This window comes from Salvelinus alpinus, chromosome 18 (genome assembly GCF_045679555.1).
Source record: "Salvelinus alpinus chromosome 18, SLU_Salpinus.1, whole genome shotgun sequence".
Classification (NCBI taxonomy): Eukaryota; Metazoa; Chordata; class Actinopteri; order Salmoniformes; family Salmonidae; genus Salvelinus; species Salvelinus alpinus.
In genome coordinates this window covers 4,569,322-4,588,672 of record NC_092103.1, presented here as the reverse complement: position 1 = coordinate 4,588,672, position 19,351 = coordinate 4,569,322, and the positions used below count along the sequence as shown (strand labels likewise).

General features: G+C 41.8%; 2 protein-coding genes and 1 long non-coding RNA gene across 6 annotated transcripts; 1 reads left to right on the top strand and 2 right to left on the bottom strand.

Annotated features, from left to right (window-relative positions):
- Window positions 1-47: 47 nt before the first annotated feature.
- On the bottom strand, window positions 48-2,934 carry LOC139543556 (transmembrane protein 203-like). Its single transcript, XM_071349751.1, has 2 exons — window positions 2,834-2,934; window positions 48-2,274 (listed from the first exon to the last, which is right to left on the bottom strand). The coding sequence occupies exon 2, from the start codon at window positions 1,970-1,972 to the stop codon at window positions 1,556-1,558; it is 417 nt and encodes a 138-aa protein (XP_071205852.1). The 5' UTR covers window positions 1,973-2,274; window positions 2,834-2,934; the 3' UTR covers window positions 48-1,555.
- LOC139543554 (delta-aminolevulinic acid dehydratase-like) lies at window positions 2,875-14,178 on the top strand. Of its 4 annotated transcripts, none has more exons than XM_071349743.1 (12): window positions 2,875-2,992; window positions 3,832-3,954; window positions 4,522-4,572; window positions 5,728-5,824; window positions 10,395-10,530; window positions 10,634-10,717; window positions 10,857-10,945; window positions 11,106-11,161; window positions 11,261-11,348; window positions 11,459-11,545; window positions 13,311-13,440; window positions 13,545-14,178. In XM_071349743.1, exons 2-12 carry the CDS (start codon window positions 3,839-3,841, stop codon window positions 13,601-13,603), a joined length of 993 nt encoding a protein of 330 aa, XP_071205844.1. In that variant the 5' UTR covers window positions 2,875-2,992; window positions 3,832-3,838; the 3' UTR covers window positions 13,604-14,178. The 4 variants fall into 4 exon arrangements, with proteins under 4 accessions (XP_071205844.1, XP_071205848.1, XP_071205846.1 ...); XM_071349747.1 differs by lacking the exon at window positions 2,875-2,992 and adding an exon at window positions 3,000-3,018; XM_071349745.1 differs by lacking the exon at window positions 2,875-2,992 and adding an exon at window positions 3,058-3,168.
- Window positions 13,727-19,297, bottom strand: LOC139543558 (uncharacterized). The gene is made up of 4 exons (XR_011668735.1): window positions 19,164-19,297; window positions 15,935-19,024; window positions 14,706-14,795; window positions 13,727-14,585 (listed from the first exon to the last, which is right to left on the bottom strand). It is a non-coding gene; the product is annotated as an uncharacterized lncRNA (long non-coding RNA).
- Window positions 19,298-19,351: the final 54 nt, after the last annotated feature.

The window sequence follows — 19,351 nt, the reverse complement described above, 5'->3', positions numbered from 1 at the left end:
ATGTTTCATAGATTTCTGATGAGATTAAATAATATTACATAATCAACTTTACCAGCTTAAATGTTTATTTACACATATATACAAACAACAACAAGGTTACCAAAAACGAGCAGATAAGAAAAGGAGAAAAAAAAAAAACTGGCGACAGTCTAACCAAATTCAAAAGACAGAACTTCAATCGTCCCTCCCCAGCACCACATTTCACGTTAGGAATTAAATTAGTTTGAAGGATACAATTAGGCTATGCTTGAACAAGAGGACCATAACACAGATCAAATACGATACATTTTATCCACAGGCAGCAATGTTCATGGGAGAGCCATGCAGACAAAGCGCATGGAAACACTGTCACACTGTCCTCAGACGGGGTCAGAACGGAGGAGAAACCCATGACCCTCATCTCCAGCCATTAGTCCACCGAATATTTGACAATAGTCTGTTAATTAAAACAACCCACCTGTATAGACGGGTTGGCTCACAACGTCACGAAAGTGATCCAAGCACATCGATGTAGCCCGGAATGCATGCGTTGTCATGATATCTAGCAATAATAGTGAATTTCGTTTCGCATGGCCGGGGCCCAAGGTGGGGAGGATAATTCACTTAAGACCTCCGTCTACCTGGGGCACCGGGCCATGCAAAATTAACTCGACCATTGACAAGAACCTGCCATGCGGGGAATCGTAGGTGGCTCGTTGCAGCTGGTATCTTTTTATTGATACCATATCTTGTTTAGAGGCGTTTTCGCTAGCTAGCTAACCAACAATGTATTTGAGAGACAGCAAGTACTCATTGTGCAAATATATTTATGTTTTCAATAAACATTGAGACTAAATATAGTTTACATGTTGTCAACAATCTAAGCCAGGGATGGCGAACTTTGGGGGTCACAAAGAATTCTGAACTCATCATGAGGTCTGGGTCTGTGTACCTACATCCATACACACACATTTTATTTAACTAGGCAAGTCAGTTAAGAACAAATTCTTATTTTCAATGACGGCCTAGGAGCAGTGGGTTAACAGGGGCAGAACGACAGATTTTTACCTTGTCAGCTCGGGGATTTGATCTTGCAACCTTTCGGTTACTAGTCCAACCCTCTAACCACTAGGCTACCCTGCCGCCCCAACATGCCGTAAGAGCCAGCCCTAACCTTTTGGGGGCCCTACCTTTTGCCCCCCTACCTTGCAAGCAAAACGTGACAGCGGAAAGAATAATATGCAGTTTTACAGCTAATTTCCTGATATTCTACCTTAGGGAGAGAAATGTTTGCTGTTTTTAATATGATGAGTGAGTGAGTAACAAAATCAATGGGGCCCCCCTGGTCGGTAATTAGACCAAGTTTAAATAGCTGGCAAGACTAATTTACCAATCTAAAAAATGTTAGCTGACATGGTATAATTGAGTGACTGTCAATGACTGACATAACATGAGAAAAACTGCTGATACACAACCAAATTTGCCCAACCCTGATCTTAGCCAACCCGGTCTGGGTTTTTTTGCCCCATAGTTGCGCACGCGTCGATTTTGTTGCTAAACAAAACCGCCCCAGGCCTCAGTTGACGCGGCAGGCGCGAATCATCAGCAGCTGCAGGAGGATGAAGAGCGGCGAGACAATAAGACCGAACCACAGATCGCGCGCCTGCTCCTGCTCTGCCAGCTTCTGGCACAGTAGCACCTCACACACCAGCTTGAGGCTGAGCACCGTCAGCACCCATAGCAGCCTCAGCACTGCCAGCCTTTTCTCATTCTCCTGGTATAGCCGGATGGACACGATGGCTGTGAAGTAGGTGCTGAGGCCATCAGCGGCAAACAGAGGGATGAAGACCAGCCACCAGCTCATCCCAGGGTCGAAGAAGTCGGCCCGCAGCGCTACCAGCACGCTGAAGACCAGCAGAGCCCCCAGTTGGAGGAAGAGCTCAAAAGTGGCAAAGCCCAGCCATTGGACCAGCTCCCGCAGAGAGAACAGCATTACCTTAAGGTGGAGGAAGTAGACGCAGGTGGACTGTTCAACCAGGGATGAGCTGGGGTATAGTCACTGGTTTCGACTCAGGATAGGTGATGTTCCAGACTCAGGGTGGTAAAGTGTGAAGGAAAGGAGACATGGACGTCTGGGCAGGAATCCACAGAAGGCAATAGAAGAGGAACTGCTGCACAGACGATAAAGCTCATCTACATCATTGAAGACCGTGGGGAGCAGAGAGGACGGAATACTGTGAACCAGTGATGAGCTTCACATGTGGAGGATGTCTTCAAAGAATCAAGGTGTTCTGCCTTTATTTAGAAACAGAGATATTTTATTCAGAGTATGACAACAAAATGTAACTTACATTTATTGAAATGGCCATACACTGAACATCAAAGTGACAATAACTGTTTACTTCAGTTCCATTTTACCAAATTACATTGTAACAAGCGTGAAGTCGATTGAAACAAACGTATCAAAAGTTGCAAACATTGTTACAATCTCAATCTGTAATGTTAGTCTAGACGAAACTGGTGTCGTTCAGAAATACAATGGTTCGAGGATAGTGATGAGTTGAAATCGCAAACGAATAACGAAATAGTTGTCTAGTAGTTAACCGATCAAATGTTGTATTGTCAGATTATTCGGATAGTTAGCTAACAAACGTTAGCTGAGCTGCAGTCAGACAGTGCTAGCACAATGAGCTAGCTCGCTATCTACAGTAACGTTATCTCGTAGCGAAGCCCTTCATCTCATACTAGCTAGCTACAATCACCACATGCAGCTATTTCTCCTTCTTTGCATGTGTCAACTGATGGGGGTTATTGTATGACATTACAAGGTTTTAACAACAGTTTGTGGTTTTACCTTAATTCATTGAGTTCCGATTTTTTCATAATGTTTTCCTTCCTTCACTGAGATAGTGTACAATCGCGAGAACTTGTACGTTCACGGAATTTACGGTGGCCGGTTAGTACGTGAGACTAGTGCAAGCGAAAGCCAAGGAGCAAGGACGTACTGTACAAGGTAAGACCACGAACATGAACCTTGTTGTATGTTAGTTTATGCTGATAAATTACGTTTTGAATGTTGCAAGTTGAACAAGTTATACATCTACGGAATATGAGCAGGAGGAGTTGCAAGTGTGCTTGCTATAATCGTTTGGTGTATGGAGTACATGATTCTTGATCGAATAAGTTGAAGTTAGCTTTCTGTCATTACATTTAATTGTTTTAAACCTATTGTTTAATAACAGATTTAGCTTAATCATTATTAATAGTAGGTGTTGTATGTCATAAAGCACAATATTGTAAGCTTGCTTGCTAAATCAGTCATTTACCTAATGTTGTATTTTTATTTTATCAAACGCGCTTTTTTTTGTCAGGTATCGCTTTAAGGTTACTCGTCTCCAGCTGTGAACTTGTGATGTCTGGTGTCAAAGCATGGATTTTGCTTCTCTGGTCCGCGTGCTTATGGATAGTTCCAAAGAAAATAGGAATTATCCACGAACTCTCTCCACCCATTTGATTCGAATATAATTACCTGCTTATTTGAATAAAATCAGCCATTTTAATATAGATGTAGACCTTTTCATGTTAATAATCTTTAAATTATATAATTAAACGGATCTGGGATGTGCTTTCATAAATGTGAACAATTACTCTTGCTCAAGTTGTGTGAAAACCAGCATTATCACTGCTGTCACTCAGGGTCATCCAATTGTTTCGTTTAAGTCGGGTTTCACGCATGCTTGGTCAGTTAATGTGGGTGAATGTGTAAACCATTCTCTCATTCCAATGCGTCTCAGAAATGTGGGCGTGAATATATGTGCCATTGTCAAACACCTCTCTCTTCCTCTCTTTCAGGGCAAAGATGCAACCGGTCGAGTCTCTCCTCCACAGTGGCTATTTCCACCCAACACTCAGATACTGGCAGACCTGTGCCTCAGACTTGAGACCTGAGAACCTCATCTACCCCATCTTCATCACGTAATGTCTCTCCTCTACCACATAGACACTAGGATGTCTTGATGTTGTGATACAAATGTCAAAGTAAGGTAAACTGTACAGTACCAGTGAGAAGTTTGGACACACCAACTCATTCAAGGCTTTCTTTATTTGTACAATTTTCCACATTGTAGAATAATAGTGAAGACATCAAAACTATGAAATAACACGTATGTTCGAATACGTTTTTTAAAATGAGTATATGTGGGAACTCCTTCAAGACTGCTGGAAAAGCATTCCTCATGAAGCTGGTTGAGAGAATGCCAAGAGTGTGCAAAGCAGTCATCAAGGCAAAGGGTGGCTACTTTGAAGAATCTCAAATATAAAATATATTTTGGTTTGTATAACTCTTTTTTGGTTACTATATGATTCCATGTGTGTTATTTCATAGTTTTGATGTCTTCAATATTATTCTACAATGTAGAAAATAGTAAAATTACAGAAAAACCCTTGAGTGAGGTGTGTCTAAACTTTTGACTGGTACTGTATATATTTGGGTGGCTATGTGTTTTTGTGACATGGCAGCTTTCTGGTTCTTTTCTCCAACAGTGACAGTCCTGATGCTGTGGAGCCCATCACTAGTCTACCTGGCCAGGCCAGGTAATGACTCCAGATTACCTGTTCATTTGGTTTATAATCTCATCTATGATAATTGCTCATCTATGCTGGGTACAGTAGTTGAATACCCCCAATGTGCTATTAATGTATCATGTATTGTAATCATATTTTAAAACATATGACTTTGAAACAAAAATACTTTAAATTAGAATTATGGCTATCTGATTGAGTGAGAATGAGTGGGAGATGGGACCATTGAGAGCAAGGCTGTGACCTCCAGATAAATACTGTGAGGCAGGGTGGATCCAGAGCCAACAACTGGGCCAAGATAAGAAGAGATCCATTAGCTTTTTGTCCCTCACAACCCTCCCTTATCATGCACCATTTGGTTACAATAAAGTAGGCTGTAAACCAATACTGAGCCCTAAGCCTTGGTACTATTATGTGTCAGAGTTGAAAATACTGTGTCTATAGTTCAAATCAAAGTTTATTTGTCACGTGCGCCGAATACAACAGTGAAATGCTTACTTACAGGCTCTAACCAATAGTCAAAAAAAGGTATTAGGTGAACAATAGGTAAGTAAAGAAATAAAACAACAGTAAAAAGACAGTCTATATACAGTAGCGAGGCTATAAAAGTAGTGAGGCTACATACAGACACCGGTTAGTCAGGCTGATTGAGGTAGTATGTACATGTAGATATGGTTAAAGTGACTATGCGTATATGATGATGGGTGGCGGGACACAATGCAGATAGCCCGGTTAGCCAATGTGCGGGAGCACTGGTTGGTCGACCCAATTTGAGGTAGTATGTACATGAATGTATAGTTAAAGTGACTATGCATATATGACAAACAGAGAGTAGCAGCAGCGTAAAAGAGGGGTTGGGGGGCACACAATGCAAATAGTCCGGGTAGCCATTTGATTACCTGTTCAGGAGTCTTATGGCTTGGGGGTAAAAACTGTTGAATAGCCTTTTTGTCATAGACTTGGCACTCCGGTAGTTATCTAACTTACTAAGACTGATTTGGTTTGTTGCCCAAGGCAAACATGATTTTAGGCTATGGAGAATACATCACAATGCATTGCTAATGAAGTGCCACTATGTAATTGCTTGCCTCAAAGTTGTATTGAAATAGCACTTTGTTGTTTGTCCATTCCCTGTGTCTCCATCAATCAATTTTTTTCTCCTCTCAGATATGGAGTGAATAAACTTGAGGGCATGCTACGTCCCCTTGTGGAGAAGGGCTTGAAGTGTGTGCTGATTTTCGGAGTGCCCGCAAAAATAGCTAAGGTACCAGTAAACTATACTGAACAAAAATATAAACGCAACATGTAAAGTGTTGGTCCCATGTTTCATGAGCTGAAATTTTCCATACAGACAAAAAGCTTATTTCTCTCCAATTGTGTGCACAAATTTGTTTACATCCCTGTTAGTGAGCATTTCTCATTTGCTGAGATAGTCGATCCACATCACAGGTGCTGTAATATCAAGAAGCTGTTTAAACAGCATGATCATTATATAGGTGCACCTTGTGCTGGGGACAATAAAAGGCCACAAAAAATGTGCAGTTTTGTCACACAACACAATGACACAGATGTCTCAAGTTTTGAGGGAGCATGCAATTGTCATGCCGACTGCAGGAACGTCCACCAGAGGTGTTACCAGAGAATTGAATATTAATTTCTCTACCATAAGCCGCCTCCGTCATTGGAGAGAATTTGTGAGTACTTCCAACCAGCCTCACAACCGCAGACCATGTGTAACCACACCAGCCCAGGACCTCCACATCCGGCTTTTTCACCTGTGGTATCGTCTGAGACCAGCAACCCGGACAGCTGATGAAACTGAGGATTATTTGCCTGTAATAAAGCCATTTTGTGGGGGAAAACTCATTCTGATTGGCTGGGTCTGGCTCCCCATTGGGTGAGCCTGGTTTCCAAGTGGGTGGGCCTATGTCCTCCCAAGCCAACTCATGGCTGCGCCCCTGCCCAGTCATGTGAAATCCATAGATTAGGGCCTAATGAATTTTTTTTACTTGACTGATTTCCTTTATATGAACTGTAAGTCAGTAAAATTGTTGCATTTATATTTTTGTTTAGTGTGTATATATAGGTATTTCTATGAACTAGGGTACCAGTGAGGATTTCCTACACTGGACAACTTGTTGATAAGTCATTGATAATAATCAGCATTTTTCCCCCCCATGTCATTACATTAAGATATGGGGGGATTGTGGCTATCTATATTAAATACGATTCACAAGTTGATTTAAAACCTATGCTTAACCTTTTATCATGGTTGATGGTTTGACGGATTTGTCTAAAATCGTGTGACATAAAACAACTTTTCTTTCCTTGCATGTATGGCAGTGTAAATTGTTGTTATATCATATTATGCATGAATCAGTTAAATTAGACATTGAACTTGAACCCTTTAGAATCCTGGATCTAATTGTTGGACAGTTTTTTGTAACTCAGAAATGCAGTATAACTACGTAACATTTAGTTTCTCCTTATGTTACGGGGTGAAAATCAAATCAATTATGTACGCAATTGCAAAATCGAATGCTTCTAACCAAAAGGTTCACCTTACCTTGATACTTAAAACTTAAGTCAATACTGTCATGAAATGAGTTCTTCAATAATTATGCATAATACTTATTGGATGCGCATTTGTGTCCAGTTGATGATACACCAGTGTAATTTTCACACGTCATCTGATCCAGGAAGGAATTGTCAGAATGACAGTCAAGTGATGAACAGCTGTTGTGATAGTGCATGCGATGCAACAACAGCCCGAGTGCTGGAAAAAAAGGTGTTCACAAGGAATGTCCTGAATATTTTGGTGTCTCATTCCTCACATTGGTGAAGACAGTTGTGCCTGGATCCACGTTGGATCTAATATCCCTAGGGAATTGATATTGATCATCTGCTGTTGTCTGCTTGATTAACAGCAGGGTCTCGTTAGGTTTAACAGAGAAGGCATTAAGATAATGAGTTTATGTTTTTGTGCCACAGATTGGACAGAGTTTACTGTGCGCAATTGTGTAGGATATTCTGGATATAATGACAAACGACTGCCTAGTGGTCTTATTCACAATATGATCAGGTAATGAAATAACATGACAAATACATTTTGTTTTCCATGTTACACCTGCATTTTTTTTGGGGGGGGGGTTCTATATTAGTCGTTAGCTGTCAGAGCAGCTCATAGATTACTGCACCTGTACATAGCCCATCTATAATTTAGCCCAAACAACTACCTCTTTACCTACTGTATTTATTTATTTATTTTGCTCCTTTGCACCCCATTATTTCTGTCTCTACTTTGCGCTTTCTTCCACTGCAAACCAACCATTCCAGTGTTTTTAGTTTTTATTTTACTTGCTGTGTTGTATTTACTTCGCCACCATGGCCTTTTTATATTTTTATTTATTTATACATACTGTATATTTGTTTGCCTTCACCTCCCTTATCTCACCTCACTTGCTCACATTGTATATAGACTTATTTTTTTTCACTGTATCATTGACTATATGTTTGTTTTACTCCATGTGTAACTATGTGTTGTTGTATGTGTCGAACTGCTTTGCTTTATCTTGGCCAGGTCGCAATTGTAAATGAGAACGTGTTCTCAATTTGCCTACCTGGTTAAATAAAGGTTAAATAAAATAAAAATAAATAAAAATTAAGCCCTACATGTACAATTTATATAAATTATACAATTGTATAACATTGAGGTAAAAATTACAATGACGTGCTTGAAAAGTCCCTGAAAGTCCTTGAATTTTGCTTGCCAATGTCTTTATGAACCCTGCTTAGAGTATGTATAGTCCTAGGCCTACAGTCGTGGCCAAAAGTTGTGACAATGACACAAATATACATTTTCACTAAGTCTGCTGCCACAGTTTGTAGGATGGCAATTTGCATATACTCCAGAATGTTATGAAGAGTGATCAGATTAATTGCAATTAATTGCAAAGTCCCTCTTTGCCATGCAAATGAACTGAATTCCCCAAAAACATTTCCACTGCATTTCAGCTCTGCCACAAAAGGACCACCTGACATCATGTCAGTGATTCAATCGTTAACACAGGTGTGAGTGTTGACGAGGACAAGGCTGGAGATCACTCTGTCATGCTGATTGAGTTCAAATAACAGACTGGAAGCTTCAAAAGTAGGGTGGTGCTTGGAATCATTGTTCTTCCTCTGTCAGCCATGGTTACCTACAAGGAAACACGTGCCGTCATCATTGCTTTGCACAAAAAGGGCTTCACAGGCAAGGATATTGCTACCAGTAAGATTGCACCTAAATCAACCATTTATCGGATCATCAAGAACTTCAAGGAGAGCGGTTCAATTGTTGTGAAGAAGGCTTCAGAGCGCCCAAGAAAGTCCAGCAAGCGCCAGGACCATCTCCTAAAGTTGTTTCAGCTGCGGGATCAGGGCACCACCAGTACAGAGCTTGCTCAGGAATGGCAGCAGGCAGGTGTGAGTGCATCTGCACGCACAGTGAGGCGAAGACTTTTGGTGTCAAGAAGGGCAGCAAAGAAGCCACTTCTCTCCAGGAAAAACATCAGGGACAGACTGATATTCTGCAAAAGGTACAGGGATTGGACTGCTGAGGACTGGGGTAAAGTCATTTTCTCTGATGAATCCCCTTTCCAATTGTTTGGGGCATCCGGAAAAAAGCTTGTCCAGAGAAGACAAGGTGAGCGCTCCCATCAGTCCTGTGTCATGCCAACAGTAAAGCATCCTGAAACCATTTATGTGTGGGGTTGCTTCTCAGCCAAGGGAGTGGGCTCACTCACAATTTTGCCTAAGAACACAGCCATGAATAAAGAATGGTACCAACACATCCTCCGAGAGCAACTTCTCCCAACCATCCAGGAACAGTTTGGTGACGAACAATGCATTTTCCAGCATGATGGAGCACCTTGCCATAAGGCAAAAGTGATAACTAAGTGGCTCGGGGAACAAAACATCGATATTTTAGGTCCATGGCCAGGAAACTCCCCAGACCTTAATCTCATTGAGAACTTGTGGTCAATTCTCAAGAGGCGGGTGGACAAACAAACAACCCACAAATTCTGACAAACTCCAAGCATTGATTATGCAAGAATGGGCTGCCATCAGTCAGGATGTGGCCCAGAAGTTAATTGACAGCATGCCAGGGTGGATTGCAGAGGTCTTGAAAAAGAAGGGTCAACACTGCAAATATTGACTCTGCATCAACTTCATGTAATTGTCAATAAAAGCTTTTGACACTTATGAAATGCTAGTAATTATACTTCAGTATTCCATAGTAACATCTGACAAAAATATCTAAAGACACTGAAGCAGCAAACTTTGTGGAAATTAATATTTGTGTTATTCTCAACTTTTGGCCACGACTGTACGTTGTTGTTGTATAGGTCGAATTATGGGCCAATATGCATATTTTTATTCCTCTTAAGTACACATGTGGAACTGCATGAAAATCATTTTTGTTTGTTTTAAACCATTTTGTAGTGTTGATCCCAATATCACACATTGGCCCTATTTATTTATAGAAAGACCGATACAGATGTAGGATCTTAACTTGCAAACCTGTAGTGTATTCAAGGTTTAAAAATTATTCTTAAGTTAGTAATTTCCACTTTAACATTTCAGACTTGATTTGCCCTAATGTAAAATGTATCAACCCCTAAAATAAATGTAAATTAATTATAATCCACATAATAATTCACATTTCTTGTTGCTGCAGGATTATTTCCCTGCTGTAGCAAACTGGCTCAATTTAAGATCCTATATCTGTATGCACTTGGTATGTATTTAAAAGGCTGACGGCAGCTTTCTTGCACACCTTGTCATCCTCTCAGGATGAGAGAGGTTCGGGTGCAGACACAGACAATACTCCGGCTGTGTTGGCTGTGAAGAAGATAAAGTCTCTTTTCCCTGACCTGCTGATGGCCTGTGACGTCTGCCTCTGTCCCTACACCTCACATGGACACTGTGGTCAGTCACTCTATCACATTCCATTTGTCTAAAACTAATGCAAATATAATTTATTTTGATTGACAGTACATTGTTATAAGACTGCCCTCTGATTCTCCCTCAGGAATCCTGCGGGAGGATGGCACTCTGGACAATGGTGCCAGTTGCCAACGTTTGGCAGAAGTGGCATTGGCCTATGCCCGCGCTGGTGAGTTTGGTCACTCCTCACCCCTCTGTTTTCTACTCTCACTTCTAAAAAATAGTGTTTATCAATACCAATGTTGATATTGTTTATGGGGCCTTATACCCATGTCAATAGTTTAAGATCTCTTGTTCGTCTCGTATAGGCTGTCACATCATTGCACCCTCTGATATGATGGATGGGCGAGTGGGAGCTATCAAACATTCACTGATGTCCAATGACATGGGCAACAAGGTAACAGATGGGAGCACTAGTTTGTACATAAAAATAGAACGCATATTCATATGGACTCAATAAGGAAAGGAATACTCACTGTAAGGAAATCCTCAGTAAGGAAGCCATTTGCTAAAAGTCCAAGATGTCCAAGAAAATACATGTATTTCCTCCTCCTCAGGTGTCAGTGCTGAGTTACAGTGCCAAGTTTGCTTCCTGTTACTATGGTCCCTTCAGGTAACAATTGATTGTAAAACTTAAGATGGGCAGAAAAGGCATTACTTACGCGTTACCATTTGACAAGATGTTCTAAGATCTATTATTATCTGTGTGTAGAGATGCAGCACAGTCCAAGCCAGCATTTGGAGATAGGCGCTGTTATCAGCTGCCCTCCGGTGCAAGGGGCCTGGCACTACGAGCTGTGGTAAGAAAGTGTCTGAAGTGTGTCCATGTGTATTAGGGGGATATCGTGTTTGTGTCAGAGATCTTCCGTTTACCCAGCTGGTTGAGGTTTTGTTTATGGTTTTATCTCAGGACAGAGATGTCAAGGAGGGAGCAGATATGCTGATGGTGAAGCCAGGACTGCCCTATCTGGACATAGTGAGGGAGGTCAAAGACAAGGTCAGTATGTTCTCCCTCATTAACCCCTTTCTGTCTGGTAACAGTGTTTCAGGCTCTGGGTGTGGTGTTGATAGTTTGAGCTAAATAACCACACCACACTAAATTCACACCCAAGGGTACACAAACAAGCTTTTCATCAGTTATCTATGAAGACTACAAAATGTGCCTCTTTAGCTTCTCTTCTGACAAAATGAACTCAGCAAGAAAAGAAACGTCCCTTTTTCAGGACCCTGTCTTTCAAAGATAATTCGCAAAAATCCAAATAACTTCACAGATCTCCATTGTAAAGGGTTTAAACATTGTTTCCCGTGCTTGTTCAATGAACCATAAACAGTTAATGAACATGCACCTGTGGAACGGTCATTAAGACACTAACAGCTTACAGACGGTAGGCAATTAAGGTCACAGTTATGAAGACTTAGGACACTAAAGAGTCCTTTCTACTGACTCTGAAAAACACCAAAAGAAAGATGCTTAGGGTCCCTGCTCATCTGCGTGAACTTGCCTTAGGCATGCTGCAAGGAGGCATGAGGACTGCTGATGTGGCCAGAGCAATAAATTGCAATGTCCGTACTGTGAGATGCCTAAGACAGCGCTACAGGGAGACAGGACGGACATCGTCCTCGCAGTGGCAGACCACGTGTAACAACACCTGCACAGGATTGGTACAGCCGAACATCACAACTGCGGGACAGGTACAGGATGGCAACAACAACTGCCCGAGTTACACCAGGAACGCACAATCCCTCCATCAGTGCTCAGACTGTCCGCAATAGGCTGAGAGAGGCTGGACTGAGGGCTTGTAGGTCTGCTGTAAGGCAGGTCCTCACTAGACATCACTGGCAAAAACGTCACCTATGGGCACAAACCCACTGTCGCTGGACCAGACAGGACTGGCAAAAAGTGCTCTTCACTGACGAGTTGCGGTTTTGGCTCACCAGGGGTGATGGTCGGATTCGCATTTATCGTCAAAGAAATAAGTGTTACACCGAGGCCTGTACTCTGGAGCGGGATCAATTTGGAGGTGGAGGGTCCGTCATGGTCTGGGGCGGTGTGTCACAGCATCATTGGACTGAGCTTGTTGTCATTGCAGGCAATCTCAACGCTGTGCGTTACATGGAAAACATCCTCCTCCCTCATGTGGTACCCTTCCTGCAGGCTCATCCTGACATGACCCTCCAGCATGACAATGCCACCAGCCATACTGCTTGTTCTGTGCGTGATTTCCTGCAAGACAGGAATGTCAGTGTTCTGCCATGGCCAGTGAAGAGCTTGGATCTCAATCCCATTGAGCACGTCTGGGACCTGTTGGATTGGAGGGTGAGGGCTAGGGCCATTCCCCCCAGAAATGTCCGGGAACTTGCAAGTAGGTGCCTTGGTGGAAGAGTGGGGTAACATCTCACAGCAAGAACTGGCAAATATGGTGCAATCCATGAGGAGGAGATGCACTGCAGTACTTAATGCAGCTGGTGGCCACACCAGATACAGACTGTTACTTTTGATTTTGACCCCCGCTTTTGTGCAGGGACACATTATTCAATTTCTGTTAGTCACATGTCTGTGGAACTTGTTCAGTTTATGTCTCAGTTGTTGAATCTTGTTATGTTCATACAAATATTTACACATGTTAAGTTTGCTGAAAATAAACGCAGTTGACAGTGAGAGGACGTTTCTTTTTTTGCTGAGTTTACATGTTTTCACTATCTTTCACAATAGTTTCATCTGCTCCATCGCTTTCTTACCATCCTTCCCTGGTCTCTTCCAGCACCCCACTCACCCACTGGCAGTGTATAACGTGTCAGGGGAGTTTGCCATGCTGTGGCATGGGGCCCAGGCTGGAGCTTTTGACCTGCGCACCGCTGTACTGGAGTCTATGACTGCCTTCCGCAGGGCAGGTGAGAGGGGATGGGAGACTTTGGGTCTGGAGGAACAGTGCTTTGTTCTCTATAGAGAGAGTGAGTTCTACTGCTCTAGTTCTATATTCTTCCCTCTGCTCTAGGTGCTGACATCATCATCACCTACTACACACCTCAACTGCTCACCTGGCTGAAAGAGTAACAGACAGAAGGATGGACATAAAGATGGATCATGTGACAAACTCCTTTTTACCCAGCTGTGCAAGGCTGACCTACACTGACAAATGGTGTCTATTCAAACCAAACTGACATGTGAGAACAGGCAATCTATCTTCATACATTAATTTACAGTTTATTTTTATACATAACATTGTTACGTCATATTGTTTTTTTTCTTTGTGTGCAGCAACCACTAATTCTCAGCAAAGGTGGGAGTCTTGGAGCTAGTAGACACTTTTGTAAAGCGTATCAAATTCGCTTTGAAGGGTTTGTCTAATGTTAGATGAAAGAATGGTAATATAAAATATGTTGATTGTGTTTTTGGTTTATGGGCATTATTTACTATTCTATAGTTTTCTAAATAGAGTATCATGATTATAGGCCTTGACTTTTTATAGTTCTGTGACGTCTGTAATAGCTCTGGCTTTAGCGCTGACATTTAGCAGTGGTTGTAAGGTTGGGTTAAGAAACCTGTAAAGCTCTTTTTTACCAGGGTAAATGGTCCTGTCCCAGAAAATAGAGATTTGTTAGATAATAAAGCTACAACCAAGTCTGAAATGTGCTCCATCAAGTAACATTTTCTTAATTACATATAACTTTGTTCAATATGTTTGTCATAGATTTGACTAAACATAATGAAAGCAAAATAGGTTGCAGTTCAGCCACACTCGACTCTGCTGGTTACCTTCTGTACTTGGGTGTTGTCAGATATATCCACCTCCCAAAGAAGGAGTTTACAGACAAGTCATCATTATCACAAGCACAGAGGAAAAGTACCGGCTAGCCATATGCAGAACTATCTAATTCTGTACTAATCAGTGAAATCTTGAAGGAAGGATGCATTTTCAAAGTACTAAAACCCTACCCCTAGTCCCTCTCTAAAATAGCCATCTAAGAGAGAATCTTATTGGCTGGAGGGTTTTCACTGGATGGTGCCCCGTTGAAGACTGTCCACACATCCTCCCCTGCAAAATAGAAAAACAGGTAGAAGTTGAACATGCTTTACTCAGCTACTGTACCTACACACACCCATAGATTCGACAGGAGAACTAGACATACACATTTTGGCAGGTCAAAACACTTACCCCTGAGCTGGTAGTGTCATCCTGTAGCTGAATTGATCTTTCCTGGGGGGCAGCAGCAGGAAGCTATGCTGTCAGCCACATAGGACAGCGCTGAGAAGGGACACAATTTGTTAATGTGCAATATTACAGTATGTGTCTGTTTCAGTGCTTTCATGTATTTTCCTCATCCTATGTTCATTATATTGTTATTACTTATATACTAGGGCTCTTTGTTAGGAGAACAGATATTTTTTAACTCCAGTGAATTTCAAAGCTTTCTATTTGTCTGGCAATCATTTGTCATCTGTAAATTATGCACAATCGAGAGCATCCTGTCATCACCGCCGTGTACGGTAAATGCACCGCCCTCAACTGCAAGGCTCTCCAGAGGGTAGTGCAGTCTGCACAACGCATCACAGGGGGCAAACTAGCTGCCCTCTGTGACACCTACAGCACCTGATGTCACAGGATGGCCAAAAAGATCATCAAGGACAACAACGACCCGAGCCACTTCCTGTTCACCCCGCTATCATCCAGAAGGCGAGGTCAGTACAGGTGCATCAAAGCTGGGACCGAGAGACTGGGAAAACAGCTTCTATCTCAAGGCCATCAGACTGTTAAACAGCCATCACTAACATAGAGAGGCTTCTGTCAACATACAGACTCAAATCTCTGGTCACTTTAATAAATGGACTTAATAAAGGTATCACTAGTCCCCTTAAATAATGCCACTTTAATAATGTTTACATATCCTACATTACTCATCTCATATGTATACACTTTTCTATACCATCTACTGCATCTTGCCTATGCCGCACGGCCATCGCTCATCCATATATTTATATGTACATATTCTTATTCATCCCTTACAGTTGTGTGTATAAGGTAGTTGTGAATTTGTTAGATTAGTAGAACTTTACAGTAGATCACAGTTCTGATTATTCACAATACAATCCTGCACTTTAGTCTACCTACAAGGACAACCAGCATAGCTATGCGACAGGCTGGTAAAATGATACCACCCCTATCAGGTTTCAAGTTGTAACTCCTTGGCCAATTGAGAAAAATCCTAACCATTCTCTTATAGGTGTCTTATTTTGATGAGAATGAAAAGGAATTACTCTTTAGGAAATGGTAAATTATTGCATTCATTGAATAGTGCGTACAATTTTGATTTTAGTTAAAGATTGAGTAAATGATGGTATATTAGACTTGTAATTATTTGCTATATAATGTTGTAATTTTCTTACCGCTGAAGATGAGTCACAACATGGGTTGGCTTCAGAAGATGATCTTGGTCATAGACAATATGGGTTGTGGTAGGTAGCTTGTACAGGAGCTGAAGAAAGGTGCCCAGTTCTATGCAAGTGCTCCTACTGTTGGAGGAGTGTGCAGACTGCACAGACAAGCCAATGTGAGAACATTCATCATCACAGATGCCTGCATCAGCAATTATGTATGAATAATGCAGAGGAAACTCACTCTGCTAAACTGTCCACAAATTTCTTTGTCAAATATTTTCAACAAATACATGATTTAGTTCAATCTATTTTCCTCTACCCAAGAAGACATTGAGTAGGCCCATCTTTTATACACACAATATATATTGTGTATTTGTTTACTGCTTACTTTTGTTATTAGTTTTGTGTTTATAAACCTCTCTGTTAGTGCACAATAATTCCCTAACGACCAATTGCTGCTGTGTAATTGATTGGTTTACCCCTGGTTTTAATGTCTGGTTTACCATTCTGATGAGATGGCGAGTGTTCTGAAATCCACTTGTCGGGTCTGTAACATGTGCGACAGGAGACTTCTCGCGTTTGTCACTAGTTACCACAAACCACCGGATTAGACTACACCTACACTCATAACTATGCTTAACTCCGTTTATTTCTACAATTAATCGAATTAAAATTGATTTTAAACCTAACCATACTGCTGACATTAAATGAATACAAAAAAAACGAATTTATGTTTTCATGATTTTTTTTACAATCAAGCCTTACAGGTGCAGAACATTGTCATTTTTTTCCTGGTTAGCTAGCTACAGTAGCTACCTTTGGTTAGCAATTTGATTCGTCTCCATAAAGATTGTCGACGGGCAGGTGGTTCACGGTTTCATATTATACGAATTTATGTTGGGGGGGGGGGGGGGGGAAGTAGTTATTGATATAGCTAAATTAATGTTTAAGGAAGGATACACACTGGCAAAGTGACATTTAGGAACGTATGACAGCTAACGTTAACTTGTAGCTTATCTTGCTATCGCGTAACGTTAGCTAGGTAACGTTAACTTAGGTACTTTAGTTAGCGAGCTGAAAGTTTTTGCTTCCCTAAATGTGTAGCTTTCAATATATTCATCACACATTGCAAAACAAACCGTAACGAGTATTGTCTGTTTTAATTTGACTGTTCTTTTTAGTTGGAGGTATGTAGAACATAGCTAATTGTTGATGCCGGTAATGTAACTAGCAGGCCTTTGATCAATAACGTTACTAATTTATATTAACGTTACACATAAATCATTGGACGACGCGAAAGGGTCTTCTATGGGGAGTGTTTTAAGAGCCCCGACGCTTTGTCGGATATTATTAACATGCATCACTTGCGGTACCGTTTTTGAAGCATAAGGACCTTAACTTTCATATCAGCGATAAATAATTTTCAATAAACAACAGATTAAATTGACACACACAGGTTTATGGTTCCCACACAGCCATATGTCCATGGTACAGCGCTTGTCCATGGGAGACCTAGTGGACTAACGTTACCTGCATCTCCCAACACCTGTGTGTAAACTGAAGAAGGAAACGGGTTGTCGTTGGAAAATACTGTCGGCTGCAACAGTGTTAAAATCGATTAAAACAGTGTACATTAAGTGTATATTTTAAGTTTGTACAATTATTTTGATGTGATATGAAAGTAGAGATATTAGAATCGATTCACGTTTGAGAATTGAGAAACGATTCACATTTAGATGGCGTATTTTGCGGTATTGGCTTCCAGAGCAATTCGCCTATAAACAGAACAAGTCCTTGGTTTAGCTAGAAATCTAATATTTACAGAAAGGGGGTTGTTTGTTTGCGAATGCAAGATTAACGTTAGCTAGTAACTTCAGAAGATTCGCTAGCTAACGTAGCTATATGTGGACATGTATAATTTATGGATATAGCCACCATTCCTTGTTGTATCCATTATTCCATATGATCAAGACTGATGATTATACACATGACTGGTTAATTCCACTTCATTCTATCAACTCATGACTGGTTGCTGGACCTCAGTGGGCAAACCTTGCCATGTGGTGTGGAGTCAAACTCTTAGCTGTCATGCTTACTATAGAACGAGTTGGTAGGAAATAGGGTTATTTTGTGGGGCAGGGTCTTAAATGTTTTGGGTGCTGCTGTCATGCATGTGTTACTGTATGGCCTCAAATTAAAAAAACATTTTATTAGTCACATGCGCCGAATACAACAGGTGTAGACCTACAGTGAAACGCTTACTTACAAGCCCCTAACCAACAATGCAGTTTCAAAAAAATGCGGATAAGAATAAGATAAAAGTAACAAGAAATTAAAGAGCAGCAGTAAAATAACAATAGCGCAGGTTGAGAGCTTCAAGTTCCTTGGTGTCCACATCACCAACAAACTAACAAGGTCCAAGCACACCAAGACAGTTGTGAAGAGGGCACGACGAAACCTATTCCCCCTCAGGAGACTGAAAAGATTTGGCATGGGTCCTCAGATCCTCAAAAGGTTCTACAGCTGCACCATCGAGAGCATCCTGACTGGTTGCATCACTGCCTGGTATGGCAACTGCTCGGCCTCCGACCACAAGGCACTACAGAGAGTAGTGCGAAAGGCCCAGTACATCACTGGGGCCAAGCTTCCTGCCATCCAGGACCTCTATACCAGGCGGTGTCAGAGGAAGGCCCTAAAAATGGTCAAAGACTCCAGCCACCCTAGTCAAGCCATAAGACTCCTGAACCTCTAGTCAAATGGCTACCCAGACTATTTGCTGTGCCGCCCCCAACCCCCTCTTTACACCACTGCTACTCTCTGTTGTCATCTATGCATAGTCACTTTAATAACTCTACCTACATGTACATACTACCTCAACTAACCGGTGCCCCCGCATATTGTATTGCTACCCCCCTGTATATAGTCTCTCCACAGCAGCTCTGTCGTTGAGAATGGGGGCGTGCTCAGTCATCTTTTTCATGTAATCCACAATCATCTCCTTTGTCTTGATCATGCTGAGAGAGGTTGTTGTCCTGGCACCACATGGCCAGGTCTCTGACCTCCTCCCTATGGGCTGTCTCGTCGTCACTGTTGTGTCATCTGCAAATTTAATGATGGTGTTGGAGTCGTGCCTGGCCGTGCAGTCATGAGTGAACAGGGAGTATAGGAGGGGACTGAGCACGCACCCCTGAGGGGCCCCTGTGTTGAGGATCAGCGTGGCGGATGTGTTGTTACCTACCCTTACCACCTGGGAGCGGCCCGTCAGGAAGTCCAGGATCCAGTTGCAGAGGGAGGTGTTTTGTCCCATGGTCCTTAGCTTAGTGATGAGCTTTGAGGGCACTATGGTGTTGAACGCTGAACTGTAGTCAATGAATAGCATTCTCACATAGGTGTTGCTTTTGTCCAGGTGGGAAAGGGCAGTGTGGA

Coding starts and splice junctions, on each gene's coding strand:
- LOC139543556 (XM_071349751.1), bottom strand. CDS start 1,972: ATGCTGTTCTCTCTGCGGGAGCTGGTCCAATGGCTGGGCTTTGCCACT.
- LOC139543554 (XM_071349743.1), top strand. CDS start 3,839: ATGCAACCGGTCGAGTCTCTCCTCCACAGTGGCTATTTCCACCCAACA. Junction 5,825..10,394: donor TGCCCGCAAAAATAGCTAAG/GTACCAGTAAAC, acceptor TCATCCTCTCAG/GATGAGAGAGGTTCGGGTGC. Junction 11,546..13,310: donor TGAGGGAGGTCAAAGACAAG/GTCAGTATGTTC, acceptor GGTCTCTTCCAG/CACCCCACTCACCCACTGGC.